The sequence below is a fragment of the Aspergillus neoniger genome, assembly GCF_003184625.1.
Source record: "Aspergillus neoniger CBS 115656 unplaced genomic scaffold BO87scaffold_33, whole genome shotgun sequence".
In the NCBI taxonomy this organism is placed as follows: domain Eukaryota; kingdom Fungi; phylum Ascomycota; class Eurotiomycetes; order Eurotiales; family Aspergillaceae; genus Aspergillus; species Aspergillus neoniger.
The window spans coordinates 334663-361857 of NW_020291161.1; the positions used below are offsets into that span (position 1 = coordinate 334663).

A 27195-nucleotide genomic window follows, 5' to 3' on the forward strand; every position below is an offset into this window, starting at 1 on the left:
GGTCAGTATATAGTAAACGAGGAACTGATATGTTGGAGATTTACTCTCGTTGCATCGCTTGCATTCAACGTTCTCTGCAGAGCGAGGGTTGGGGCATTCTGATGCCTTGTGGTCCTCCGAGCTTGCCATCGTCAGTAGAGCACTCTCAAGTCTTGTAAAGTGAGCTTACCCGCAGTTACGACAAGCAAAAACATTGCGACGTGGCTCAGGGCAATCGCGAGCACGATGTCCATCAGCACTGCAGTTGACGCATTTGACGCCGACACGTTCACGTTCCTCTCGCTCCTCCTTACAGCCACGAGAGGTGTGACCCAATGCTGCCAACCGTTAGCATATAGAGACAGATGAAGCCACAGTTTGTAGCGTACCGCCGCAGTTGTTGCACTTGGGGACCTGTCGATCGTAAGGCAGACCGGCGTCAGCAAGACGTTCAAGATTGTCCTCGACGGAAGACGGCCAGCGTTCTCTGAGGTTGGCGCGTTGCGGCTTAGGGCTATAGAAAAAGCCGACCACGTATGTGCAGTTCAGCTTCCCCTGAAGATCAATGAGGCTGATACAATCGTTAACCTCCTTGTCCTAGAGGGTGCCATAGAGTCAGCGTGCGTCCTTCTTAGTGCTTCAGCGTGCAGAGAAGACGAATGTCCTGACTTACCAGTGCAATAAGGTAGAAGTTAAGGTCCTCTTCACGCAATTTGTTTTCAATATCAACGAAAGTGGCCTGCGGAAGAGACTTGGAGTACACCTTAAGTCCCTGTGCAACGTTAGTACCTGTGAACGAACACACGGTCGCATCCGAAATGCGTGCTTCCTACCTCACGGAAATCTTCGAGATCTCTTTCGTCACTGGCTTTCTTCAGAATGGCCCAAGCCTCCTCGGGGAGCTTGTCAGGAATGTGATTTAGATTAAAACGACGGTTTTCCTTGCAGTCCATAGTCTTGTGACCTTCACGAGCTGTTAGCACATGCATCCTATTAGAGCATGCGGTATGCCATGCCTTCCATCTTGCAATTCTTGCACACGTCGGGAGCCTTCTCAGGGCATTCAGCGGCTGGATGCCCTTCCTTGTTGCAGATACGGCAAGCACCCTTGAAAATACGAGGCTTAGTGCACTCAGACTTGTTATGTCTAACTCATGTCAGAGAAAGAAATGTATTGGAAAGGCACATGGATTATCATACCCGTCCTCGCCGCAATTGAAGCATGCCATGTCCTTACGCGTTTCGGGACAGTTGCGAGCAAAGTGACCGTCACTTCCACAGCTATCCTCTGTTAGCGACAGTGAGGATCTGTAGGAAGCTACTTACTTCCGGCACCGATTATCATCGCCATGGCCTTCAGCCGCAGGAGCAAAGTCATCACCACCGTATCCGGGTTCAGTGCCGAAGCCACCAGGCCTAGCGTTCTCATCATTACTGAAGCCTGTATTATCTCTTAATTTCGTGAAATTTCATGATTTGGTGGAACATGATTGAGCACATGCTATCCTTGGGGAAAGGGACCCGTTTCCAAGAGGACACGTACCAGCGTCATTGCCACCACCCCAGGTGCCATTGTCATCTCCATCCCCTTCGAGCGTCCAGCCAGCCATCTTGAGAGCAGAGTCTGTGGTTGATGGAAGCTAGATGGGTATCGGTGCACTGGGGTTGTCAGTCAGCTTGCAGTTCAATCCACACGATAACAACGCGTGGACGCGTTCGATATACAACATAGATGAGCCAGCAAGAAGGAACAAAGTTGATGAGAAGATCTTTTGCAAGAAAAGAATATGGCACTTACCTATCGATGGCACGTTGCGTGGGATTCTTTAGCCTAGTTGTCTGCAAAGAATTACCACCAGAGCCGTGATACAAAGCAAAGAGTGTGGAGAAGGAAGGAAAACGGAAGAGGCGAACAGGAGATATAGAAAAAGGGAGACCAGGGAGCGGGGCCTTTTTGAGAGGTTGCAAAAGAGAGGAGCAAACAGGGTAACAGCTCAGTCAATTCACGGCTTTCTCCATTTATGAGCAAACGAAGCGATCATGGCTTAGTCTTGTGGAACCCAAGGATAGCTATCAATTCCCTGCCAATGGATTGCGTGGAGAATAAGCGAGTAACACCAATGATGGAAGGTAGTACAACTTACATAGACCCTACAAGCATATATACTTACCTATCAGTCAAGTAGTCATAATACTAGGGATTCGAAGATGTTACGAGACAACTATAGCAACACAATGGAGCTTCGGGGGAACTTATATGCTACTACTATAGTATCAAGGTATCATTTAGTATAGACTCCTGAAGTTAGTTGTGCAGGAGCATTTGTATAGTTCAAGTGAAAAGTTGTGGATTGTCAAGATATCTTCGTGAATATGTTAGCGCCATTTGCTTCAATAAGAACGCCACCTGGGCCCACCATCCAGGCCCAGAATACTATTACGAGAATCTCAATTAACAGCCATTAACAAAGCCTACTAGCGGCATGATTGGGGTGAACTCGCGTTAATGATTCTCCGACAATCAGTGCTCTCTTCATAAACGCCTAGGAACAACTATCGACACTAGGTCTTAAGATAGTATGCTTAGTATGCAAGATAGAGTTTATCATAAAGGTTTGATGATCCTTCAAAATAGGCATGAGAGGAGAGTTTCTAACTACTAGCTACAGATGATCCAATTTAGGTACCGGTTTCAAAAGGGGCCCACTGGCAATGGTCATACGGCTTGGATATCAAACATTCCCGGTGCTTGCAAGCCATAAGGCCCTCGCCTCTTCCCCCAGGCTTATAGTAGCATGTATCTCACATCGATTTGAATCACATTTTTCCAAGTCTTGTATCACTCAGGACGATTAGCAGTTGCCATCAAGTGAACCGAGAGGAATATGAGGCTGAATAAAAAAGTAGCGGGATGTGCGATGAGAAAAGTCATTTGCTATCACGTTTTTCTACCTCCAATTCTTGCCCTTCCAATGCAACAGTGCCATTGGAATGGCACTAACAGCTACGATCAAGGCAATCGCAATCCCCGTACTCCCTAGATACCCAACATTCTCCAACATTTGCGGAAACCTGGACTACTGTCAGTATACTCACACCTCCAAAACACAGAAGACTTACCAGAAGGGTCCTATGAATCCCCACGTCTGTCGCACCAACGTGATAAAAACACCAACGCTTGCTGCTTCTGATCGATAACAATCCACGGCATACGTGAAGCTGACGGTAGTGACGATTTGGTTTCCAATAGACCCAATGGTGACCCCAACCAACGGAGTGATATTCCACTGCGATGAAGCATGATCTAGCTGGACAAGGAAGATAACAATGCCAACTATCGTCAGAACAATACCTGGATAGCTTATCCAGAGTCTGAATTCCGGTGCAACGGCCCGCTGCGTTTTCTTCCGCCCGTACAGCATCCAACGGTCGGATAAGAATCCTCCGACCTGATCGCCAAGCAGAGAACCGATAATCATCGCAATAAACTGCAGGCCCACCTGCTCCGAGTCAAGTCCGAACATCTGGGGGTAGAGTTGCGGCATCTCAATTGATGGGAGGATACCACCGAGGAGGAATATCATCGCATAAGCGGCGGCCGGAATCATAACACAGGGCCGTGTTGCCATGGTGAGGGGGCGTAGAAAGTCCCATATTTCCAATGGCGTTGGATCAATACGCTTCACATTAAGGAATCGTTGCCGAAGTGTTGGGTTACGGACGTGACTAGCAGCGCTACCACGGATGTATAGAGTTTCTTGGCCGAAGATCAGATATGTGATGAATTGAACGCCGTTGGTCTGGTGTGGTTAGCATCCCTCATATATTCTGATGATGTTCATACTCACGATAGCCAATATCCAGTAGATCCACCGGTATCCCACACGACTGGTAACGAACCCAAAAAGCAGAGGTGCAAGCGGCACACCCAAAGTTACCATGACGGCCCACACGCCCATACATCTTGCGCGGTCTTTCTTGAAAAAGGTCTCGGCGACGACAGCACTACCAATAGCAGCGGCAGGACTTATAAAAAAGGCAACAAGGGCCCGGCAAAATCCCATAGTCGCATATGACGGACTTTTAGCGCAGCCCACATTAGCAACCAGACTGCAGAGCAGCGAAAGCAGGAATATAGGACGTCGACCATAGCGGTTGGACAATGGCATCCAGAAAAGAGGCGCACCCCCGAGAATGGCAATGACTAGGGAAGTTAAGTAGCTTGCTTTTTGTACGCTGACACCAAGGTCCTCTGCTATCTCAACGAAGGCGGATTGGATTGAAGACGCCGAAAAAGTTGCCATCATAGCGTGGAACGCAACTAGAGCTAAATTGATGACTTTCTACACCGAAGGCCTATCAATGACAATTCCTCGAATTTTTCATGGCATAAGAGAGAACTTACCTTCCATGTCGGCCAATTGTAGGGATCAGCGTCAGTCATGTCCGGGATAGGATCCAGTTCTACCGTTCCATATCTCTGAATTAAATATTGACAATGATCTTCCGTCAAAGCATCTGAGTCATTTTCTTCAGTATCTTTACCATGAGACGCATTGGACGCCTCTAAATCATGGCCATCCCTTCTTTTGACGGCGAGGTTCTCATCACCATTTTCATTCTCAACATGCTGAACGCCGGGCTTTTCCATCTTGCTATGCTGTGAATGAAAATCGGTCAAGAGGATACACCCGAGTTAAGGACATTATGAACCCCTGTCTGAGCCCCAAACCAACTCACTTAATATAGAAAAGGGCCTAAATATTTAGCCGACCTGTACCCCGGATCTTCACACCCGCCAAGCTAATTTCCCCGCAGCGAACTGCCGACCCCCGGACCCTACGGCAAGCTCACGTCTGATTTGCCATGATACTGGGTAGCTATGCGTGGTACTAACTGTCTAAGCAGGTATCAGACCGCGGTTTTTATTGCGCCAATGCACTAGGCCATCCGCCCTCGTATTCCTCGGAAATTCCGACGTACGGTTGCCATCCTCACCCGATGAAGACTTAACACATAGTACTCTTAGAGAATATTTACGAAAGTATTCAGTAGGAGTCTAGCAGAACGCCACAGTGGATTGCAATTGTGCTCGACGTGTGTCCCAGCAAGTAAGTCCATCTACAGCATCTGCGGGACATTGATTATTGGTTGTGAGGAATTATGGGCCCGGGGATTTCATAATCATGCTCTCGCTAAACTTTCTCATGCACCCGCACATGCGCTCTGACCATCAAGGGCTCCTTTAGATCGCTAATTCCAACACTAATCAATTCTGGAATGTTCCCGCTTGATAGGCACTTCTCCTGAGCCTGCGTGTCAGCAAGTTCAAAAGTAAACTCCCTCAACAATGTGCTCATCAGCTTATAAATATTCGTCATTGCGATGGTCTTCCCAATACATTGACGTCCACCCAAGCCAAAATGCATTAACAGCCGTGCCTTGGCGGCAATCTCAGGCTTCTCCCATCGAAAAGGATTGAAGATGTTGTGATCGTCACCCCAGACGTCAGGATTGTGATGGAATGCATGGTTGCAGACAGCGATTGATGTCTGCAATTATTGCGTACTCATTAGCGTTATAGTCTGCATGGAAGTCGTAGTCTGTAAGGTGGCTTACCCCTTGTGGTATATGCTGTCCGTCTATTATAACACCCGTTGAATTCTTCACCCTCCGAGCTAGAGGCATCGTGAAGACCGGCGTAATCCGGAAATTCTCCCTTATGCAGTTGCGCAAGAACGTTAGGGCAGCCTCTGCTGCGGATACAGAATAGGCTGTCTCTCCGTGTGTAAGGGGAGGCAGGTTGGCCTCGATCTCCTTTACGCACTCCTCCATATACTGGGGGTTATGAAGCAGGTGGTAAAACAACAGAGTTGTCGTGGCACTCGTAGTGTGTGTTCCTGCAATACTGTAATAGTATTTAGCAACTAATGACCAACGCATGATATGGACTAGGAAGAATAACGGAATGGAGGCGTACATAAACCCAAAAGCCTCAGTCTCGAGATCCGTCTGTGTAAGATGCTCACCAGTATCAGGATGCTTAGCCAAGATCAGATTTGTAAGAATGTCCTTCCTATCGTCGCTTTTAGACATTCTGTCTGCACCAAAATCCTTCAACCTGCGTCGAACACACTCCGACGCGAGATCCGCACAAGCTTTGCGGCCAGCAAAGAGCTGTTGAAGGGGCTTGTAGGGAACAAGTGGAAGATACTTCTTTAGTGTTGCTGTCATAGCAGGCCAGGCACCAGTAACAGCCGCAAGCAGACTATGTTCAATGACTGGCGGAACTCGCGTCTCATCGTCCGTCTCATCGTCCGTCTCCTCGTCCGTCTCCTCGTCCGTCTCCTCGTCCGTCTCCTGGACCCCGAATGATTGACTGAAGGCCAGCTCACCAAGGACGTCGATCACGTAATAATGCAGGGCCTTTTTCAGGTCGAATGTCCTATTCTGAGCACTATGCTCTCTGATCTTATCTCTTAGTATTCGGATATTCATGTCCAGGTATTGTTCCATCTCTTTCACATAGCTCATCGAGAAACCGTGAAACATGTGGCGTCTACGGATGGAGTGTTGCTAATCACGTTTAGAAATTTCTTGGGGCAATTGTTATAGTAAAGCGTGAGCCAGACTCACTTCTTCATTTCGCATACCGAATACATTCGGATGAGCTGCGCCGTATGCATCGTAGAATTCCGTCTTTGGCATTCCTCTTCCACCCTTCTGGTAGATTGCTTGGACTGCGCCTTCGTGGGTGATGCTGAGTTTGTCTGGCCCATACCGGACAATTGGCCCATACTTTGCATGGAGCTCTGTTAGGTTGTATGGTTGCTTGAGGGTCAGAAATTGGTAGACCTGCCAGAGGTCGGTTAGGCATGCTAGGAATGGACCGGGGTATTTAGCAAGGGGGTGTAGGTATCGTTGGTAGATAGAGTAAATAGTGAGAGTGAGCGCTAGGAAGATACCAGCGCTGGTCATGGGAGTAGATGTAAGGGTGTGTATGAGGATGGTCATTTTCAAAATGTGTGGTTTGCTTGGACGGTTTATTGTATTTCAGATTAATTGTAGAGAAGTTGTCGCGATGGTTTGGTTCACCATGTTTTATTTCTGCTGGCTTTATATATTATTTGTCCATCCGACATCTAAGCAGTGTCATTCAACATGAATACCTATAATTAACCGAGATCATCTAACCGATTTGCTCTTTCCATTGGCAGAAATGAATCATTGTGATACGTTTCCATGTCTTACAGCCCGATGGGGATACCTTCGGCTACGCTCGGGAAGCGCGAATCCGATTGGTCCAGAGGAGGTGAACGAGACCGGGTGGCGAGTTTCCCCGCATTATACAGGACACTAAACTATTGTTGAGATGAGAATCTGAATGCAATCGTCCGGGAAAACTGCTACCATGTCAGGTCGCCCACATCGCAGGCGACGAACTGAGGTTGCCTGTTCGGAATGCCGATACAGGAAGCTAAAGGTATTTACTAGTGCATCCACACTGAGACAGCTAACTTCGATTACACAGCACTGACATCAATAGTGTGAGGGAACAAGGCCGGTGTGTGCACGATGTCAGCATAGGAGGAGAGAATGCAGGTATCAGCAGCCTACAGAGTCTGGTATCCGACGCCCAAAGGCTAAGAGGTCAAGCTGCATAAGATCCTGGATAAAGAAGGATGCTGATTTTGGTTATCTAGAGACAAGCAGGACTTAGCTCGCCGGATTGAGATGCTGGAGGATAAAGTCGGTCATGGAACTGGATCGCAAACACATTCACCAGGTTCGTCAGTAGGGAAAACAGTGAGCGAAATTACTAGTGTTGATGAGCTTGCCACACATGCATTCTCTGAGACGTCTCTTGGCCATGTCTACTTTGGTAGGTAGCCTTCGAGCGTGACAGCTGGCCAACCTAATTGTCTGAGGTAGGGTCTAGTTCAAACTACGCCATGTTTAGGCTTATCTCAAACGCATTCGCTGAAAGCGCTCTCCTGCACCTCACGCTAAGCAGTCATACATCTACCGCTATTCAAAGCTGCAGCATAACAGAAGGGAAAACGAAGTCGATTAGAAAGGAACCATCATTAATAAAGCAATTCTCAATACCTCTGGAAGATATACACGCCCTCCCGTCTAGGGATGATGTACTGTATCTTATTAGTCGCTTTTCAACAACAATCGGTGCCATTCTTCCATATGTCAACTGTGAGGCTTTGTTAAAAACCTATGAGAAAGCGCTTCTTGAAAGGCCCCCAAGGTTCCAAAGGGTCTTTTTGGCTCTTCTGAATGTGGTTTGGGCACATGCATCTGCGTCCTTACAGCTTCCGGAGGCAGAGGTATTCTACAGCCATTGCGCAGGTCTTCTCGACCAGCGAACACTGGAGAGACCAACTTTAGAGCTAGGTAAGCCATCATTATGCTTCTCAACGTTTCACCTCAGTTGACGATAATGCAGTCCAGACATTACTGTTAAAGTCTCTTTACGAGCAGAACCATCAGAGGTCTACATTGAGTTATACAACCCATACAAACTGTGTTAGAGCGTCATTGCAGATAGGCTTTCGTTGTGCCTCTGTTCGGAGTGCTGATGGATATACACTTGGCAGCTTGCATCAAAGGTTGTGGCTAGGGGTTTTGAACAATGATATGTAGGTTGATCTTACCTTTTGTTCTTTCAGGATAAGGGAATCTTTTTTCGTATTCACACTTATAACTACCATATTCAGCCAAATGGCGGATCTGACCTTAGTAGGATTATGGGGTTGACCCAAGGGAGACCATTTCTTATACCTTACTCCATTGAAAAGACTTGTGAATTGAAACAGCCCGCAATACTGGGAGATATAAGTTCCCTTTATCTGTTTCAGATGACGTCGGTTAACCCCAAAGGATATAAAGTTACACATGCTTACTACTTCATGAAGAACCTCTAACACAATCCTGGATGGTATAATCGAAAGATTGTATGATCAAAATTTGGACTCGGGCCATCCTCTCAATATACAGACAATCATTGACAAGCGTGACAACCTACACTTCCACCTCGAACAATGGGCTGACAGTCTTCCTGAGTGCATTTCCCTGCTCCCGAGTGAAGAGTCCCTAGAACAATCAGTGGTCCTAGATGCTCGCTGGGCCGTACGAGTACTTCTATGCATACAATGCCATAGGCTGGAATTGACCATGAACTTTCCTCTAACGATGAAACTCTTAGAGCCCTACTCAATAAAATTACTTGGAAACCGTACTCGGAAAATTATTCAGCGCGGTTGCTCCCAGATCCTCCAGGATGACTGGCTGGCAATACAAGAAGTGCAGCGTTTGATATCCCATATTTCCACCCTACAGGGTTTTATAGACCTGTATGCATCATGGTATACATGCAACTACACAAGTTTGTGTTTTCCGAAGAAAGCCCACCTCATAAGACTACGTGTTAACATGTCTCCAGTATTCACAGCCATCCTCCACTGCCTAGCACTATTCCTCGTTCGCCAGCAATACCCCTTAGAATCGGAGCCGACGCCAACCCAGATCCGCCAGGAAATAGAAGCATGTCTCTCCACCATGAGAAATATCAGTAGAGGAAGCATTGTGAATCAAAAGGCGGATTACTGTATTCAAAGGTTATCTGTGGTGTTCGACGCCCTGGGTATGCTAACCTTCCCTTTGAACACCTTATGAAGACTATTGCGTACTAAAATACCTGTAGTCAATCAGCCACAGGAGGATACAAGTAACCCGTTAGACACATTGACTACCGAATTTATTTTCCAACATATCAAGCTCCCAACAGAGGAGTTTCTCAACCAATGTAGTCGGCACGAAGAGTCAGAGCAGGCGCAATTGTTTTTGGATATCTTCTCGAGCATTCCGCTTTGTGAATGAGTTACACATAGTTCTAGTTCGGTATGGGACTTTGTCGATGTTGTACTAAAAGTTGATAAGTATTGGAACCTGAATAAATGGCTGTAGGTAGAGGGAGAATGTCAGGGGATCACAGGGGATGTGTTAAGAGTCCACGACTGGCAGTGGCTGCACTAATGTAGAAATACTATCACTGGGCGTTCTGGGCCCCTGTAGGCATAGTGGAACTCATCGGATCTTGACAGAGAATTTCTCGAGTATAGGGAGAAATTGTCGCGCAAATTTGGATTACAGAGCTACCAACAGCCAGGAGTCTCCTGGCATGATCGTAGGGAAAGGGGGACGTGGTAATATTCTATATTAGACCTATATATCAAATGCTAAAACTTCGTGTGAATGCTAAAGTAAGAGGTGAGGCCATGCATGGATACAGATTCATAGTGATGTGAGAAAAGAAAAGAAAAATAAAAGACCCGAATATATATCGAAACATCCAAACTGGATATGATCATAGAATTGACTCACTGGAAGACTCAGCGGCCTTGGTTGCGGTCATCTTGTTGACCCTCTCACATGTTTCACATTTGTTCATGCTCCGAGCCACAGCTACCTTGCGCTCGAATATTGTAGCTCGCTGGTCAGAAAGTACGAGCTTGTTTTTCAAGTCATAAATCTCCTTTTTATACTTCTGCTCACGTTGTTCAAGGGATTTGATAGCCTGGGTATGTCTCCTACTCTCCTCTTGTGCGGACTGCAGCTTGGCGGTCTTATCTGAATTGATCTTCTTGAGATCTTCAACCTGGCATTGCAGCGAGGCGATAACTTTCTCCTGATCATGGTTTTTGAAAAATGTAGTTTCGAACCTCCATATGAGGTTTTTGAGATATTGCACGTCCGATGGAAGGGAAGGCCTAGTAGGCTCAGTCGCCTCTTTTGTACTTCTCTGGTGGCCTTTTTGATTTTCTCCACTTCTTGAACTTGGTGTCATGCTTGTTCGTCCAGGCATGGGTCCTGCAGGAGGGGTTTTATTGCTGGACACGCCCGTCTGGAATGTGTCAGTAAGTTCAACGCAAGGCTTGTGATCACGTGTATCTTACACTTCCGTTAGGGCGAGAGTCAGGCATATCAGTATCTCCCTGGGCATCAGGTCTGCCTACCCCTGCTTCTTCTTCGCCGCTTTGGCGGCTTACAGGAGCATTGTTCGTATCATCAATAATGATCGTCTCGATCCCATCTAGACCTTCTCTTTCACACGGTAGACTGGGCCCCTGAAGTGTCTCTTCATCTGAGTCTTGTTCGTAGTCCGAAGAGGTATCCTCGTCTGTCATATTATTTTGATCCGTTTCTTCCACTTGGTCCTTTCCCGACGAAAGGACCGCAGCTGTTCTGGTCTGCTTCTCTGGGCGGTTCCCAGGCGCCATTTCGTCGGGCAGTGAACGCTTATTGGTTCTAGTTCGTAGCGTTACAATGCGGGCTGGAGGAGGATCCCGAGGGGTATCAGGGTTTGACTTTGAGATCAGTATGGCAGCTATCAATATAGAGGTGGACTAGGCTAAACTTACAATGTTGGCTTCTCGTCTTCTTTGTATACTCATAATCTATTATGAAGTCAGACAAATCCTGGCAGTAGGGGCAAATAAGACATACGGAATAGGCCTTCTCTAGGGCGTTTTGGCTTCTATGGGGGAAGAACTGCTGCGTAGAGTGTAAGTATGCCACCGTGGGTAGAGGGAGTCAATGATAAATAAAGGGGAAGGAACAATCTATGCACACCTTGCGAAATTCCTTCCAGGGCATGTGACTGTACATTGTTCGCTGATCCCAGAAGCGCTGTCTCTCTTCATCGTTCCACATACCGCCAGTCTTGATGCGTGCTCTGGGCTTTCTAGGTTTGCGCGAGAAGGTCGGCATGAGTGTGATAGTAACAGAGGATGAAGAGACCCGCTTGAAGATATTTAAACAAGGCAGGATATTATTGTAAAGCTGATTTGAAGGCAAAGAAGGAAGATATTACAATGAGGGTGTCCCACAACTTCCAAGGCAGTGGGGGTGAAATAAGGCTTTCGGCGAGGCTGAATCAAGCACGACGACAGGCAGAACTGAATTTGAGCTCAGTTGAAAAAGCAGAAGCCAGGATCCCTGTTGTGTTGAGGTGGAAATTCGCAATCAGAGATACCTTTCGATAGATAGAATACGCGGTAGCAAGCTTCCTCACCGCGCGGTTCACTCTCCGCAGGTGAATACCCCTAGTAATTTTCACTCCCACCTCTAGTGAGAAATACAGCAAGTTGAATATTATAACCCTATCATGAGATTGTTCCAGACAGAGGCATAGTATCTGCCTTTCACCGACTCTTTCCACCGGACAATTTCTCTGAGATAACGCAATGAAAAAAGCACGCTAAGGAAGCAATGCGGCGCAGCGAAGGTGTATTAGGAGCGTCGTTAGCCTCGTGCCGTTGGCTTTCAACCCCTGCGCAAGCCAAATGACAGTTCTGGCGACTTGCATAAGCGCTGCGATTAGACCTCATTCATGCATTAGAGGGTTTCAGAGGATGAGATAACACCTCCAGGAGCACTCAGCCTTGCAGGCGCAGGATTGTTGTTGCAGCCTTGTAAATGAAGCTGAAAACTTCTGAAGCTTGAACTGGTCCTCGATTGGAAAATCCCACACGCACGCTCGCAGATACCAGGTTTCTGGTTTCTCAACTGTTGTGTTAAGGGTAGGATTCAAAAATAGACGACCGTGAACCGGTTTTGAATGGGGTTCTCGCACGATTTCAAGATCTACTACAAATCTTAAAAGTCTGTTCACTGCAGGCTGAATTCCGGTGTTCTTGGAGGCTTATCTGGGTTCCGCTTCTTGAAATTCCTGCTTTATGCTATCATTCGATCTTTCAAACCCAGTTTCCCACCCAAATAACCAGGCCGCTCTATATTATTCCTGGCGTGCCCGTTCGCCCAGCAATGTGTTATACAATAGAACGAATGATTTACAAGATTGATAACTCATTCCTGGGCGCTGTCTATTTCAAGCAGGGAATGTTGTAGTATACATCAAAATAGCCTCACGGAACAAAATAGAACAGCAGAGCACCTCTTTGAGCAAACATTTCAATTGACACAGCTAGGTTCTGTGTGTGATAGCAATTCCGAAATTGCTATGGACTTCTTCAATAAGCAGAGCTGGCACATAGAAGCCGTGAAATAGTAGAATGACCATGCCGACGGCCAAGGCAACAGCATTTTGCACCATCAGTCTCGCATGCGTTTCGACCGGCTTCATAGCCCCAAAAGTCGGGACTAACTCGTAATGATCATATTCGTCTACTGAAAGGACGCCGCGCGACTAGTCGCGGCTTTTCGTTATTGACTCTAGCCATAAGACTTATCTCTACGGCCCTCCTCAAATGTGCGCGACCTTCAGAGCCTCGAATATCCGTTGGAGAGCCCCCTCCTGGGCTCAGCTGCTGCAACACATAATCCCCTAGATGATATCTGGTCTCAAGTGAATCGGGTGCCAGACTTGAATGTGTGACACTCGCTCCATGCTGAAGGAGAATTCTGACTGTGCTCTTTCTCCCATTCGCTGCAGCAAGTTGAAGGGGCGTAAACTGTTCGTAAGGGAGATTAACATCTGCGCCATGCTGAATGAGACTTTCCACCATGTTATTATTCCCGTTGACTACAGCAACTTGAAGGGGCGTAAAGTAGTCGTTAGGAAAATCAATGTAGGAGTTATGCTCCATCAGTAGTCTGACGACGGAGTCATGACCATATTTTGCAGCCTGAGCAAGTGCAGTCCAACGTTCATTATCCTGCAAATTGACGTCCGCACCGTAGTGAATAAGCTGTTGCACCAAATCTTTGTATCCCTTCTTGGCGGCCCAAGTGAGAATTGTACAATCATCCCGACCGATGCCCGTCTTGCAACTTGAGTTCGGGTTGACCCCCTTATTAACTAGAAGAGTGACCAACTCAGGATCGTCATCCTCAACTGCTGAAAGTAGCACGGATTCCATTTTGCATCGATCGCTTGCCAGGTCAATGTCAAGAAAGAAATTGACTACTTCCATGTGACGGTCCTGAAGAGCATAGAGGCGAGCAGTATCCCCTTCATGATCGATGGCTTCCATATCGGCTCCTTCTTCAACAAGAAGCTTTACCGTGAGTATATGACCAGATGCGGCAGCCACTATCAGGCTGGTTTGTGACTTTGAATTTCTGGCTTCCAGGTCTGCACCTTTCTTTAAGAGGATTTTGACCGCTTCTGTATGGCCTTTCCTAGAAGCCAACAGAAGCAGTTCTCCTTTGACGTGAGAATCTCTATGCGCTTTAAGCCTTTTCTGACATAAGAGAGTTTCCACTATATTAGCATGGCCCCTTTCCACAGCGTAGTGCAATGGGGTGAAGTCTTGCAGATCCGCTCTGTTGATGTCACAGAAGGGCAGTAGCTGGGAGACCACATCAGAATATCCCTGTTTACAAGCATAGTGTAAGGCCGGAAGCAGCTCCCCACTAAGCGGTAAATCACAAATGCGTCGTATGTGGTCTGGAAATTGCATTGTAAGTCTGAAAAGTGGCAAGTGGTGTTCCCTGACTGCCCATCCAAACATGGCTTGCAAGTGCGAAAACTGAGACCGAGCATCTGCTCTCCATGGATGAAAACCCCAACTTTCATTAGATGTCAGTGCCAAGAGCTTGAACATGTCCCACAGAGGATCTTCCTCCGAGAAATGCTTGGTATGAGTGGTCCAATGACTTCGTGCATAGAACAGAAACCGAAAGCGCGCCAAAGACGGCGATGGCACAGTACGTACGGGGGGTGAAGGTAGCGAGACAGATAAATGATGCTTTAGCCTCGATGGCAAAAGACTTTTTATAAGCCGAAAGCCTGGGACATGCTTCGGAAGCAAGTCCTTGCCACGCACATTCCATTCCACAGACTTTGTTGTCTTGGAAAGATGAAGGTGGAAATCAGAGAACGAAAGATACGTGATGCAAAGACGTCCACATATTTGGTTTCCTGAGCGGACTGACTCTGGGAATTGAAGCAAATGTGCATCGAGACTGCTGTCGAGGTACTGGCAGATTGATGGGTGTGCGAAGCGCGCACAGCTATCGACAGGGTCTAAGACGACGAGGTTTGCGCACCAACCCAAGATAAAGTCACATCGTGGAATCTTTTCCCGGTCCCAACATTTGTCGTTCAAGTCCAAGGCCACTGCCTCCTGCAGTTCTTCACAATGAAGCGGTCGTGCACTGAAGCGAACCCAGATAAGCGTTCTGATGGCACGAAGATCGTGACAATTTATCCTCTTCAAACAGCGCTGGTATGTTTCCTCAAGACCTTTCGGTAAGGTTGCTAAAGCGACACGTATTTCTTGCTCGGTGGCACAAGTGTACCAAATAATCTCGATTTGTAGATAAACCCACAGAAACCTGCACTCTGTCAGTAAAGGTTGCACGTAGTATAAGTTTTATGGGCTTGATTTACATTCCCGAAGACTCTTGCAATAAGATATTTTCCATGTCCCTGATAAGCTGATTGTCTTCAGTAAGCGGTTGAAGCACCATTCGGTCTGCAATACTTTCTCTTATGTAGACTTGTATATCTTGTAACACATTGTAAGTCGTGGAGATCTGAGGTACTTTCGGAAGGTATGTCGCGACACTTGTGCCTCCCACAAAATATTCTCTGCTGAAGATGAGTAGCCGTGGGCCTATGGCTTTATCCCAGCCGGTCCGGCATAGTGATCGAAAGTAAGTAAGGAGACGCCTTGCGTCTGCCTGTTCCAACGCATCAAGGCCATCTATTACATAGGTGGCATTTGACACATCAGAAGACAAAATGGCAAATATGTCCTCCAAATCATCAATATCCGGAACTTCCCTTTCGCTTCCGAAATATCTTTGCAGCATTTTTTGGCCGTTTTCCGAGAATGGCTGAGCCCTCTTGATGATAAATTCCGTCAGTTGACGTATGAAGCTCGAGAGCAACTGAGATAGGTCCGAATCATATTGCACGTCGCAGTAAAAGAAAATGATAGGGGCATGGGGTTGCAACGGTTTTCTACGCGCTTCTTCAATTGCGGTGGCTCTATTGGGTCATCAGTACAAGACCCTTCCTCAGTCAAGACAACATGATACTCACGCAATAATGGATTTCCCAGAACCGACTGTGGCACTGTAAGTAACCAATGTTATGCATGGGAGATCTGGAAGGCACTTACTTTTACCAGAGCACCATAGCCAAGTATAGGCCCTGTTAGAAAGCCAGGCCTGAAATTCCGGGTGATCTAAGAACCATTGTGTAGTTCCAAGAAGTCTTTTCCGTGAAAGCCTCTGGTGTACTCTTTCGTGGTCGTAGCGTGTGATACGCGCCAGAAAATCGTCATCAAAAGCGAATCCTAAGCCAACGTATAAGTTTTCTGCAACATACTACTCGAGAGTTTCTTACTCGACTTGCTGACCCAACCACTGGACAATGGCTCCCTTCTCGAAGAGCCATTACCAATCTGCCCTGGTGCCGCAATTTGTAAGTCCCCATACAATGAAACCGACGACTATATACCACGTGCACTTACAGTCCAGGCTTAACGTGGCAGTTGGGGTCTCTAGAACAGAATGCCTCGGTATCACAGCGAGGAGCTCTTTCGCGTAGGCAGCTGCCGTCAAGGAGGCATAGCCTTGCCAGTCTTTCTTCTTGTGCGTATCAGCGTAATCGCAGATTCCTCGGATAACAAGGCATGGGAAATTATCCATCAAGCCAGCAGCTTCCATCTCAAAGCACAGAATGCCATATTTCTTTGCAATTTTATCCCGTAGCTTCCCGTCCTTGACGACCTTGTTACCTGATGCGATCAAGCCGTAGTAAATTCCACACGGCTGTTCCAGGCTCGTAGTTCCCTCGCTTAGCGCATCTTCTGATGATCGCGGATGTCCAAAAGTAGCCGCCATACTAGGATTCATGGCAAGGACCTTTGAGACTAACTCTGAAACCTGACTCGGCTTTTGCAAGTGTGCTGCCTGGAGTCTAGAGATTGCGGTCAGCAAAACCGTCGGTGGTTTGTTCAACATTCCCGTGTGCTCCCATTCACCCCCATCGATCGCCTTTCCATAGTCATATTGTATAACTCCTCCATATTCACGAGTGGGCTTGCTCACGACAACATCCCCGAGCTGAACTCCAGCGTCACGCACCCCTCCGCCCACTCCGACCATCAGTCCAAACCGAAGAGATGGGAAACGTATGCGGACTTCAGTAGCTATGACCGCTGCAGAATTAGTCCCGTAAACCCCAGACGGCAGACTAGCAATAACAACGCGATGGCCGTAACAGACACCGAAAGTATATGTGTTGTTGTCGTGAGGTTGGGCGGGCAGGTCGGGTAGACGCTCGTCCAGCAGGGCCTCGGCGGCTGCCATCTCCACGGGCAAGGCGCAGATCCAAGCTACGGTGAAGTCTTCATGGCGAAGAGGAGAAGTTGGCAAGCTCATTTGCTGTATCTCAGACAGAGCGTATTCTGTTCAGCGATGACTGGTGGTCTTGATATTGTGTTGGTATGAGTGGAAAGGTTGATGGATGTTGGAGATCGGCGAAAATGAGACGCGCAAGGCTGGATTTTTAGCTGAGTGGCTAATGGCAGGGATTGACGTGGCAGCAAAAAGCATCGCACTTTCTTTTTCTGATCTGCTAACTTGGCTAGAAAAAGAAGCCTAAAATTGCAGAATATTGCAAAAGGTTGATATTACGAGATTATAATGTTGGAACACCACAGAAAATGAGGGATAGTACTAAGAGGAGGAGTGGTAATAGTTACCAGAACCTCTCCTGCAATGCATCACCAGTCTACCGGCTTATAGGAAATCTAGGCAATATTGGTACTCATTCAATCATTTCGTTCATCCTATGAAATCTGTAGAACTCTATCTAATTCTACGGACGTTGCAAGACTGACATAATCCATGATTTTCCATAATATCTAGCCAAATCAACCATTCGGGATGAACATTAGGCCGCTCATAATCAGGGTTAAACGAGTCCCGCTCAAATCCCACGCCCGGCCTGACAATACCATATTCGTCAAATGAATTTGGGCCATTTCCATACAGAAACTCGTGTACTTCCCTTTCGATCCAGATTCCTAGGCCAGGCCGTCTATTCCACAGTACATCCACACCCACAACCAGCTTAGGCCTTTTACTAGTACTTCGATATCTCCACCGTGTACGGTTCCGGATTCCTTCGATCAGAATTGACCAGTTGTCAATATAGGGCTCCGAAAGAACTCAGAAAGCTCAGTTCGACTGAGCGGTTGGTGAGTGGCAGCCGATCCAGAAGCCTGACCATGTCAGTTGTATGCACTGACAAGCCTGAGAGTCCAAAGTGGTGTAGTCTCTGCCATTTGGCGACAGGAAAAACGGTATCGAATCGAATATTCGGAAAGTAATTATCCCTAGACGAGTTTGCCTGCAGCTGGGATACATTGGCTTTGAAGCTGAAGTGCTCTAGATCGGCTGCAATTTTCAACACGTCTCTCAGATTCCCGTTGCAGAAAATAGGCCATCCACGTTCATATTGACTGGGGCATATAATAGCAAGATCAAGTCGCTTGAAACCTGGCTGCTTAAGGATAAGTAAGAGGATCAAAAGCTCCTCACAGGGTTGTTCCAAGATCGTGCCCCTGATCCCTGTGTTCAGTTGGTTCACACCAAAAACGAGCTCAGAGACGTTGTGATGCTCTCTATCTCTTGCCAGCACATGTAGTGCAGCCCGAACTCCACGCCATCTGTCCTTCCCGTGCTCGCTCGAATTGGTCCACGGGGTAAGGGCTGGATGATTCTCCTTGTGTGTCGGCCATCCGCACGGGATAGGATAATTAAACCCGGGCGGAAATGTGCGGACCATGGGTGTTTGGTAAAGAGGATGGAAGATCCGTGTGTGGGTAACTGGTGTCACTGTGACTCTTTTCAGGGCTGGAAATTGCTTCAACCCATACTCAAAGGCTTCCACGTCGGCGTTAGTGCGGATGTTCTCTTCCTGTTCCCTACTCAATTTCTTATAGAAAGCAAAAGATTCTTTCAGCCATACCGTGGAAGCAACATCCTGCTCGGCCCGCTCTATGATGCCCGCCAACCCCGTATAGTCGGCCTGGTACCTCCGCAAATCTGCAATATTTTCTCGGCAAGCATTGATGTACCAGAGTTCAGCTCCTGCACAGGAGCCTTGCTCTCGTGGATTTCGTCCATAGTCTAGCACCGAAAATCGGGGTGGGAGTAACAGCCGCGTGTCATCCCAGATAATTTCTTGGATGTGCCGGCGAAAGACTTCGTGGTCGGCAACCGCACGGAAGACATCAAGGTTACGTTGGTCAGCCGATAAAAAAACACGTTTCATACGTAAGTGCGCGATTTGGTGCAGAAGGTGGGACGTCAGGCGTAAAGACTTTATATCACAGTTGGGTAGATAAGATACAATCGTCGCAAGTAACTTGATTGGAAGGCTCGTAAAAGTTTCTGCCATATTCCCTCTGGATCTGGGTACCATCTTGTCCTGAGGCTAAAGTGAGGTTTAGAGCGAGGACAGCATCTGGGAACGCTAAAAACCTCGATACATATGTCAGATGTATGGGTGAAACGTTATATTGCGAGGGTTGAGGGAACGGAGTCATGAAATTGTCAGGAACTAAGCAAAACACCCTATGTTGCGTGTTCAAGGTAGTCGGAAAATGCATCCACTGGTGTGCCATTCTTCCGGTACTTATCGACTATGTATTTGAGTTTTATCGTGACATGCCTATGAGCTCCTTGATGGCCCATGAGAGCAAGACGATGCCCAATAGTCTTAAATTGATGCTATTCTGAGCCTCCAAGGGTACCGTTCCGTAGGTAGGACCCTCCCACTGACAGCTAGAGCATGGGTAATAGATAGCGTGAAAGTAAGCAGCCGTAGCAATTTATATGGAGTGGGGATTGATTCTATTAGTTAGTGGTACATTTTCAGGTCCTCCACTATTTCGCGTCGGTCGTAATCGTCTCTTGTAGCAACCGAATTTCTTCCAACAAAGCTTGCCCGCCATTTGCTAACAAAAGCTGAGCCACTGTAGCACCCAGCGCCTCAGCATCCTCATCCGTTCCCACTTCCGCTGTCGTCCGTTCGGATAGCAATGTTGTCCCATGGGGATGAATAATAGTACCATCTAGTCGCAATCGAGCTGCCGAGGAAGCTGTCGGTGGCTGCTCAACAGTGCATTGTACTGCAACCGGAGACGAACAGCCACCCTGAAGAGTGCGCAGTAGTGAGCGCTCTGCCAGACAGATCCGTCGGGTAAGTAGATCTTCAATTTTGCGAACCATGGTCTCTGTCTGGGTATCCTGCTTGCGGATTTCAATCCCCAAGGCGCCCTGACCGACAGCATACGGGAATTCCGATGGAGGCAAGCGCTTAGTGATGCGGTCTTCTAGATTAATGCGGACCATACCGGCCGTGGCCAGGATGATTGCCGAAAATGGACCTTCTGGGTCATCTAGCTTTCTCAGTCGCGTTCCGCTGCCATGCCAAGTTAGAAGAATGTCGAGTATTAGGGACAGTAAGGGGCTGTTTTCTTACAGATTGCCACGGCATTCCTCCACTTTCAAGTGTGGGTATCTGTATCGAAGTAGGGCTTTCCGTCTAGTGGAACTAGTGCCCACCACGGAGCCGGGGGGCAATTGACTCAAATCCGTATACTGCGACCGCAGCCCCTCCTTCATCACCAACGCATCAGTGGGATCCTCCCGATAAACAATAGCACCCAGTGTGCAGTTCTCTGGTAGGCGCGTCGGCATATCTTTGAGGCAATGCACGAGGAGGTCCAACTCTCCTGCGCACAGCTTGGTTTCCATTTCTTCGGTCCAAATGTTCTTTGCTGCATCAGATGGCCCTGCAAACTTCAAGAAAGGACTGCTCTTATCAGCATCGCCGCGCACCACCACGGTTTGCCAGGGAAACTGGACAACGGGGTGAGCACGGGTCAATTCCTTGGAGACATGCTCTGCTTGTACTAATGCCAGTTTGGAATTGCGGGTGCCCAGGCGCAGCTCCTGTACTGTGGGTGGCGTATTCTGTGACATCTCAAATTACGCGATAGTGACTGAGAAATATGACTTGTGCGTAGTTTGTAGATGACAATTGGACTTCGTGAAGTTGATAATTTCAGGTTCCAGTTCGCCTGTAGTCAAATCGATAAACTAGCCAAGATTAGGTGACTAAGAGATAAGCGCTTGTATGTTTTGAGGCTAGTGATCCAGAGTGGAGGCCAGAGAAGAACCGTCCTGTTATCGATCATTAACTCATACTCAGCGAATGTAGAAAATTGCCCGTGGCAGATTATGGGATCCAGATACCATATCTGGTTTGGCAACCATGCGATGCTTAAATACCTGGTTTTCAGTGACTCTTCAACGCGACGCCGAATTTCTCTTCCTGAGAAATCATCTATATCGATAGAGCTGAAACTATTAAGGATATCGAGTAGCCGAGAGATGTGCTTTCCAAGGAAAATCCATAGTTTCATTGTCAATATTATCCAGAAGATCTGTCATGAAAACAAGTTGTTGTGTCGTTAGCTCTACGGAGAGCTGAAGTAATCACCACGTTTCTGCTGCCCTGTCACTGCAGCACTGCGGATGCATCAAACCCTACCCGAGCCGTGCCCTGTAGCTTCAACTTTTGAGTGGGACACCCCTTGCATCCAGTATTTGACATAAAATGTTACACCTCTTCTTCCTTCATCGTGGCGGAAATATATGTGAGTTTTGACACTTTGCTCTGTCACATTTCATGAGACCCTTTGGATTGGCTATAACATGAGATATTTGTCACAGTGCTATGGAGGGTTAAGCATCGAAAAAGAAAACCACCCAATGCAAGCCGGGCTATGAGAAATTTTCAGATGTTCAATAACTTGTCAAGAAGGATAGGATATCCTCGGCCCAATAAATCAGTGCTAATCTGACGTATCCTCAGCGGGAGAGACGAAATCCAGCTGACAACATGGAAATAGCGTAAGCCACGATATGTTCTATACTTGCTCTCGATTTACCCCTTAAGAGACTTCTCAAACCTCCTCAAACTACCGAAGAGAGGGTACTCCGTACTGAATCATTAGAATCACGGTGCAGCGGGGAAGACACGTGCATCCTCGGTCAATCCCAAAGTTGAGACTTCGCTTCGAGGTTTTGTGCAGATCCCCCTCCGTTCTGATGAGTTGACAGTCCCTGAAGAGTATCCTCCGCCCGATGGATCATCAAATAGCCTATTTTAGTCCCAACGTTCGTGCCGATCCAGAATCTAACATTGCAAATACGCAAATACGACACGAAATATTGCCCTTTTTTGAGGATTCATTGCAGCAGATGATACAAATTCCGTTCAGCATGGACCCCCTGAGCCTCGCATTTAAGATGGCCAAAAGACCTCGTTGTACCAGACATGGCCCAAGCCAAAGCTATTCAAGTTCAAGATGATAGCAGCTGCTCTTCTTCTGGCCGCAGTGGCCCCTGTTCTGGCTGCACCTAACACCGACGCTGTGTCCGTTTGCCAACACCTACACACGGTTTACCCCCAATACACCGTCTGGGACCCCACAGGCACCTACGCAACTGAGACATTCTGGAACCAGTCCTACTACAGCAATGCAGTCAAGGAGTACTGGAACGGTGTGAACGCTGACAACCGTCCAGCCTGCGCCTTCTTCCCTGCAACGGCGCAACAGGTCTCCGTTGCAGTTCAGCAGCTGAATGAGTATCCCACAGCACCCTTTGCACTTAAAGCAGGTGGACACAACTTCAATGTGGGGTTTTCCAGTACCAATGGAGGCGTCCTTATCTCGTTCAACGAGAATATGTCCTCAACCACCCGCAACTCGGACGGTCAGAGCTTCGACATCGGTCCGGGAGCACGATGGGGTGATGTCTACGCCATCACGCAGAAGACAAACCAAGTTGTGGTAAGTGGCCGATTGGCCAATATTGGCGTGGCAGGGCTCACGACTGGAGGAGGACTGTCATACTACTCAGCTCAATATGTACTACCTCACCCCCATCCCCCCTCTGCCCCCCAAAAAACATCCCAGCACTAACCCAACTCAGGGTCTAGCATGCGACAACGTCGTCAACTTCGAAGTAGTCCTAGGCAATGGCACCATAACCAACGCAAACAGCACCTCCAACCCAGATCTCTGGTGGGCCTTGCGCGGCGGTGGCAACCGCTTTGGCATTGTCACCAAGTTCACACTCAAGGCCCATCCACTCGGCGACAACGGACAAGTCTGGGGTGGCATTCGCTCCTATACTGCCGACAAACGCGAGCAAATATTTGAAGCGCTCTCCAACTTCACCAGCGAGTACCCAGACGCCAAAGCCGCCATCATCCCGACATTCGACTTTGGCCTGCCCGGAGCCCTGGTCTCCAACCCCGGTATTTTCTTCTTCTACGACGGAGCCAAGCCCAGCGCCAACGCCTTTGCCGGACTTGAAGATATTGAATCCTTCATTGACTCTACTGAAACCACAACCTACACCGATCTAACGAACGCGGTAGGCGGAGCCAAGATCTACGGCATCAACGCCGCCATTCACGTCAATACCTTCCCCAACATGCCGTCCCAGCAGATGACCCAGCTGTTTGAGACCCATTGGACTACGTACCAGTCTATGATCAAGAATGATTCCTCCCGGAACTTGGACTTTCAGCTCGGTACCTTTACCCCGCAGCCGCTGTCAGTGCGTATTGCTCGTGCTTCTAAGAACGCTGGTGGTAATGCTCTCGGATTGGACCCTGCGTACGGTGATCGTGTCTGGGTCGAGAATGACTTGATCTGGGTCAACCCGGTTTGCAATGATGCTTGTCCTGAGTACTTGCGCGAGGTTGCGGATACTGTGAAGGAGGCGTTTAATAACACGCTGTTGGGAACTAAGCCGACGCACTATCAGTCGGGTGATGTTAATTGGATCTCGTAAGTCTCATTTCTCAGGTTTATTCATACAGTATACTGACAAGTGTAGCTCTAACCCTCTGTTCATGAACGATGCCGCCGACTACCAGGATGTGTATGGCAGTTATGGACCTACGAACAAGGAGCGACTGGCAAGCATCGCCAAGGCATATGATCCGACTGGATTCATGTTCCGTCAGGGCGGATGGTCGTTATGAGCTTGACGGTTCCTGGAGCGGAGGAGTGCAATGAATGTACAGTTTGTTGGATGATAATCTATCGTGCGTAGTTGACTGTTGAGGACGCACGTACCCTATAGTATACCGTCAGCTGGATAATGGAATATGATAACGCTTTCTTTAAGTCTTACAGTGGAATTCGGCAGACAAAGCTGACCTTATTGTTCAGCGACTGATAGTTCTATTGAAGTTTGAACTATACACCCCCAGTGTACGGGGGATAAGTAGACTCTACATCTGATCAGATATCTTTTGTGAGACTATCTTGAACATACCAGCAGTAACAAATGATACAATAAAATCTAACCCATAACGCTAGTAGAGTATAACCGACAAAACAAAAGCTCCTCTCCCCTAGGCCAACCTACTCCTTCTTCCCCGGACAAACCCACTACACTCATCAATCCGACTCAAAAGAACAAATCAAAGACGAAAAAACAGACCACCCAAGATCCACAGCCCGTATGAATCCCAGCATAACCTTATTTAGAGGCATACACCCTACTTGAAAAGCCTGCCCAGCAGACCTCCCGCAAGGTTGCTCATAACCCCACCCGAAAGCGCACTATTCGCGAATGTCGAAGCCTGACTGAAGCGATCGCACCGGGAGAACGCAACAGTGTTGGTGATGGTCAGAGCGAGAGCAATGGCTGTGCCCAGTTAGTATTCCACACTCCTTATACACCTGCTGAAAGGGGAGGTGTAGGGATAAACTCACCAACAAGACTCAACCAAATCACACTGCTCAGACGGATAATGGCCAGAATGGCAAGACCGATCCACAGCGCAGGCGTCACGTACAGACTCAGCCAGAAGAAACGCTTGTCCGTGGCAGTGATAGTGCGGGTAGTGGGATCGGAGGACTCGAAGACCCAAGTGGAGTCGCCGGAGGAAGTGTTGACTTCGTTCCACCAGCGGAGACCGACCAGGCGACGACCGGCAATGTTTTTGAGGTAGTAGAAGTCGGCGGAGAGGATGAGGAGGGTGATGATGAAGACGAGGACACTGATGGTTGCGGTGGTTAGCTGGGTTGGTTGCTTGGATCTAGATTGTGCAGCTTTGGAAGGTTCCGGAATTGAAATATGAAAGAGTTATGATCATGAATTTGAGTGTGAAAGGGATTTACGCACAAGTTCTTGATAAAGAGCACGCCGAAGAGGTACATCAGTAGGGCGCCGATGCGAAAGCCCAGGAAGAACAGGAGGGTAATCGGATGAGCACTGAGGCGCCAGTTCAGTTCGCCCTGCTGCGGCTGGAGCGGTTGCTGTTCCATGATAACGGAGAGCGTGCAGTATCAAGACGAAGCAGTTACTTCTGATAACAGTCCAATGCACATGAGATAGACGGCAGTCAAGCAGCCTCCTGACGAGTCCAGATCATGCGAGGCGGGATTGCGTTGATGCTGCGTGTCTCCAGCCAGGGGGCGGTGGGGCCCGGCAGAATGTGGAGCGGTAGACGGTTACTTGACACTCTTTTCATCTTGTTTCTCCGACTTCCCTCTGTTTCATGCGCGATCGGCACACGGGTTCATTTATATTGCCCGAGTTGAGCGCTTGCTAAGGGTGTAAACCCAATATTCACTACAAGGGAATGGTGCAAGTGTCAATGGAACGAACTAAAATACGCGCGAGTCGCGACACCTGCCGGATGAGGTCATCGGCCGGTTCCTGACTGGAGAAGCCTTTATGCGCAAACCGAGGATCTCTTAAAGTTGCGGGTCAATCCGCAACCGCTGCAGCTTCATCCGATATCTCCATTTCCTCAATCCACCGGAGACATTGCAATTCAGTGCGATAGCCACTCACTATCATATTCCCAACTGAGCACTCTCCTCCCATCCACAATGGCAGCTAGAAACACCCTCCGTCGCGCCCTTCTCTACAGTACGTCTCTTCTCCCCCATCTCTTCCCAACCCGCAGCTCTCCCCGCATTTCCACACCCATCCCACTCCCCAACCTGCCTCTCCGGCTATACCAATTGACCCCCTAACTAACCCATCCAATCTCAGTCCCGGGCTCCTCCCAACGCTTCATCGACAAATCCCGCACTCTAACCGCCGACTGCGTGGCCTACGATCTCGAAGACAGCGTAACTCCGCACAAGAAAGTGGAAGCTCGGTCCCTGGTGCGGAGAGCGCTCGACGAGCCCGCACCGCAGGGAATCCGCGAACGAGCCGTGCGAATCAACTCCGTAGACAGCGGTCTCGCCCTAGGCGATCTCACCGAAGTGGTACGCATCATTCTTTCCCAAATCTCCCCTTTCAATCCAATATACTTAAACTAAGTAGCTGAAATCCCCCAACCTCACCACAATCGTCATCCCCAAAGTCAACACCCCCTCGGATCTCACCTTTGTGAACGACGTCATCACACACACTCTCTCCCAACAGCAACAAACACAAGACCCCTCGACCCCCCGAACTCCCATTTCCCTCCTCGCTCTAGTCGAATCCGCCAAATCCCTCACAAACCTCACCCAAATCTGCGCTTCCACGCCCCTCCTGCAAGGCCTCATCTTCGCAGCTGAAGACTTCGCCCTCGACCTCAGCATCACTCGCACCCCATCATTGACTGAATTCCTCTTCGCAAGGTCGATGATTGCTACTGCTGCTCGCGCTGCGAACCTCCCCTCGACTATTGATTTGGTCTGCACGGCGTATAAATCTACCAAGGGGGACGGGTCTCCGCCTGCTGTGTTGGAGGAGGAATGTCGTGATGGGCGACGGCTGGGGTTCAATGGGAAGCAGTGTATTCATCCGTCGCAGGTGGAGACGGCGCAGGCGATCTTTGGGCCGGATCCGGAGGAAGTTAAGTGGGCTGTGAGGGTGTGTGTGGCGGATGAGAAGGCTGCCAGGGCCGGGCGGGGTGCGTGGACGCTGGATGGGAAGATGATTGATGTGCCGGTAGCGGAGAAGGCTAGGGCGGTGGTTAGGAAGGCTGAGGCGTGTGGATTTGATGTTGGGGGTTTGAGGGAGGAGTGGGGGCACCAGGAGCCGGAGTGATGAAGATGATTACAGATGATGTGCGTGTCTTTGGGTGAGTGGAGTTATATACAAGTAGTCAAGCCGGTTGACGAATTAAAGATAGTAACTATATATGATAGTACTCGTTGGATGAGGGGGGAGGTA

General features: G+C 48.4%; 10 protein-coding genes across 10 annotated transcripts; 3 read left to right on the top strand and 7 right to left on the bottom strand.

Moving 5' to 3' along the window:
• Nucleotides 1–3095: 3095 nt before the first annotated feature.
• On the bottom strand, nt 3096–6993 carry BO87DRAFT_409485 (benzoate 4-monooxygenase cytochrome P450; the record flags this gene model as incomplete). Its single annotated transcript, XM_025626251.1, has 7 exons — nt 3096–3779; nt 3828–4322; nt 4385–4639; nt 5211–5531; nt 5599–5887; nt 5960–6555; nt 6616–6993. The coding sequence occupies 7 exons, from the start codon at nt 6991–6993 to the stop codon at nt 3096–3098; spliced, it is 3018 nt and encodes a 1005-aa protein (XP_025476357.1).
• A 397-nt stretch (nt 6994–7390) lies between these two features.
• BO87DRAFT_400112 (fungal specific transcription factor domain-containing protein) lies at nt 7391–9870 on the top strand (the record flags this gene model as incomplete). Its single annotated transcript, XM_025625496.1, has 9 exons — nt 7391–7433; nt 7540–7629; nt 7685–7861; nt 7912–8044; nt 8144–8385; nt 8438–8630; nt 8907–9376; nt 9434–9634; nt 9695–9870. The coding sequence occupies 9 exons, from the start codon at nt 7391–7393 to the stop codon at nt 9868–9870; spliced, it is 1725 nt and encodes a 574-aa protein (XP_025476358.1).
• A 351-nt stretch (nt 9871–10221) lies between these two features.
• Nucleotides 10222–12168, bottom strand: BO87DRAFT_461990 (uncharacterized protein). Its single transcript, XM_025629136.1, has 5 exons — nt 11623–12168; nt 11497–11544; nt 11412–11447; nt 10947–11357; nt 10222–10894 (listed from the first exon to the last, which is right to left on the bottom strand). The coding sequence occupies exons 1-5, from the start codon at nt 11758–11760 to the stop codon at nt 10358–10360; spliced, it is 1170 nt and encodes a 389-aa protein (XP_025476359.1). The 5' UTR covers nt 11761–12168; the 3' UTR covers nt 10222–10357.
• A 1052-nt stretch (nt 12169–13220) lies between these two features.
• BO87DRAFT_285707 (ankyrin repeat domain-containing protein) lies at nt 13221–14015 on the bottom strand (the record flags this gene model as incomplete). The annotated part of the gene is made up of 2 exons (XM_025618941.1): nt 13221–13463; nt 13545–14015. Coding segments are annotated over 2 exons (714 nt in total), but the record flags the coding sequence as incomplete, so codon positions are not given.
• A 2279-nt stretch (nt 14016–16294) lies between these two features.
• BO87DRAFT_147177 (purine and uridine phosphorylase) lies at nt 16295–17426 on the bottom strand. The gene has a single exon (XM_025618149.1). The coding sequence runs from the start codon at nt 17347–17349 to the stop codon at nt 16360–16362; it is 990 nt and encodes a 329-aa protein (XP_025476361.1). The 5' UTR covers nt 17350–17426; the 3' UTR covers nt 16295–16359.
• Nucleotides 17427–17778: 352 nt separating this feature from the next.
• Nucleotides 17779–19427, bottom strand: BO87DRAFT_409488 (uncharacterized protein; the record flags this gene model as incomplete). Its single annotated transcript, XM_025626252.1, has 3 exons — nt 19328–19427; nt 18161–19297; nt 17779–18129 (listed from the first exon to the last, which is right to left on the bottom strand). Exons 1-3 carry the CDS (start codon nt 19397–19399, stop codon nt 17779–17781), a joined length of 1560 nt encoding a protein of 519 aa, XP_025476362.1. The 5' UTR covers nt 19400–19427.
• A 104-nt stretch (nt 19428–19531) lies between these two features.
• BO87DRAFT_409489 (porphobilinogen deaminase) lies at nt 19532–21032 on the bottom strand. The gene is made up of 2 exons (XM_025626253.1): nt 20462–21032; nt 19532–20401 (listed from the first exon to the last, which is right to left on the bottom strand). The coding sequence occupies exons 1-2, from the start codon at nt 20962–20964 to the stop codon at nt 19864–19866; spliced, it is 1041 nt and encodes a 346-aa protein (XP_025476363.1). The 5' UTR covers nt 20965–21032; the 3' UTR covers nt 19532–19863.
• Nucleotides 21033–22355: 1323 nt separating this feature from the next.
• Nucleotides 22356–24075, top strand: BO87DRAFT_342000 (FAD-binding domain-containing protein; the record flags this gene model as incomplete). The annotated part of the gene is made up of 3 exons (XM_025620723.1): nt 22356–22919; nt 22984–23849; nt 23899–24075. The coding sequence occupies 3 exons, from the start codon at nt 22356–22358 to the stop codon at nt 24044–24046; spliced, it is 1578 nt and encodes a 525-aa protein (XP_025476364.1). The 3' UTR covers nt 24047–24075.
• A 241-nt stretch (nt 24076–24316) lies between these two features.
• Nucleotides 24317–25628, bottom strand: BO87DRAFT_342004 (DUF846 domain-containing protein). The gene is made up of 3 exons (XM_025620724.1): nt 25198–25628; nt 24786–25072; nt 24317–24717 (listed from the first exon to the last, which is right to left on the bottom strand). The coding sequence occupies exons 1-3, from the start codon at nt 25338–25340 to the stop codon at nt 24569–24571; spliced, it is 579 nt and encodes a 192-aa protein (XP_025476365.1). The 5' UTR covers nt 25341–25628; the 3' UTR covers nt 24317–24568.
• Nucleotides 25589–27132, top strand: BO87DRAFT_379547 (HpcH/HpaI aldolase/citrate lyase family protein). The gene is made up of 3 exons (XM_025624066.1): nt 25589–25950; nt 26077–26297; nt 26356–27132. The coding sequence occupies exons 1-3, from the start codon at nt 25911–25913 to the stop codon at nt 27067–27069; spliced, it is 975 nt and encodes a 324-aa protein (XP_025476366.1). The 5' UTR covers nt 25589–25910; the 3' UTR covers nt 27070–27132.
• Nucleotides 27133–27195: the final 63 nt, after the last annotated feature.

Bases quoted from the DNA above. Each gene is read 5' to 3' on its own strand.
- BO87DRAFT_461990 (XM_025629136.1), bottom strand. From the start codon at position 11,760: ATGCCGACCTTCTCGCGCAAACCTAGAAAGCCCAGAGCACGCATCAAG. The intron at 11,545-11,622 runs GTGTGCATAGAT...CACTCTACGCAG, and splicing joins CCTGGAAGGAATTTCGCAAG to CAGTTCTTCCCCCATAGAAG. The intron at 11,358-11,411 runs GTAAGTTTAGCC...CTGATCTCAAAG, and splicing joins GAAGACGAGAAGCCAACATT to TCAAACCCTGATACCCCTCG.
- BO87DRAFT_342004 (XM_025620724.1), bottom strand. From the start codon at position 25,340: ATGGAACAGCAACCGCTCCAGCCGCAGCAGGGCGAACTGAACTGGCGC. The intron at 25,073-25,197 runs GTGCGTAAATCC...CGCAACCATCAG, and splicing joins GTGCTCTTTATCAAGAACTT to TGTCCTCGTCTTCATCATCA. The intron at 24,718-24,785 runs GTGAGTTTATCC...AACTGGGCACAG, and splicing joins GATTTGGTTGAGTCTTGTTG to CCATTGCTCTCGCTCTGACC.
- BO87DRAFT_147177 (XM_025618149.1), bottom strand. From the start codon at position 17,349: ATGAGCTTGCCAACTTCTCCTCTTCGCCATGAAGACTTCACCGTAGCT.
- BO87DRAFT_409489 (XM_025626253.1), bottom strand. From the start codon at position 20,964: ATGTCACAGAATACGCCACCCACAGTACAGGAGCTGCGCCTGGGCACC. The intron at 20,402-20,461 runs GTAAGAAAACAG...TTGGCATGGCAG, and splicing joins GAGGAATGCCGTGGCAATCT to CGGAACGCGACTGAGAAAGC.
- BO87DRAFT_379547 (XM_025624066.1), top strand. From the start codon at position 25,911: ATGGCAGCTAGAAACACCCTCCGTCGCGCCCTTCTCTACA. The intron at 25,951-26,076 runs GTACGTCTCTTC...ATCCAATCTCAG, and splicing joins CCGTCGCGCCCTTCTCTACA to TCCCGGGCTCCTCCCAACGC. The intron at 26,298-26,355 runs GTACGCATCATT...TAAACTAAGTAG, and splicing joins TAGGCGATCTCACCGAAGTG to CTGAAATCCCCCAACCTCAC.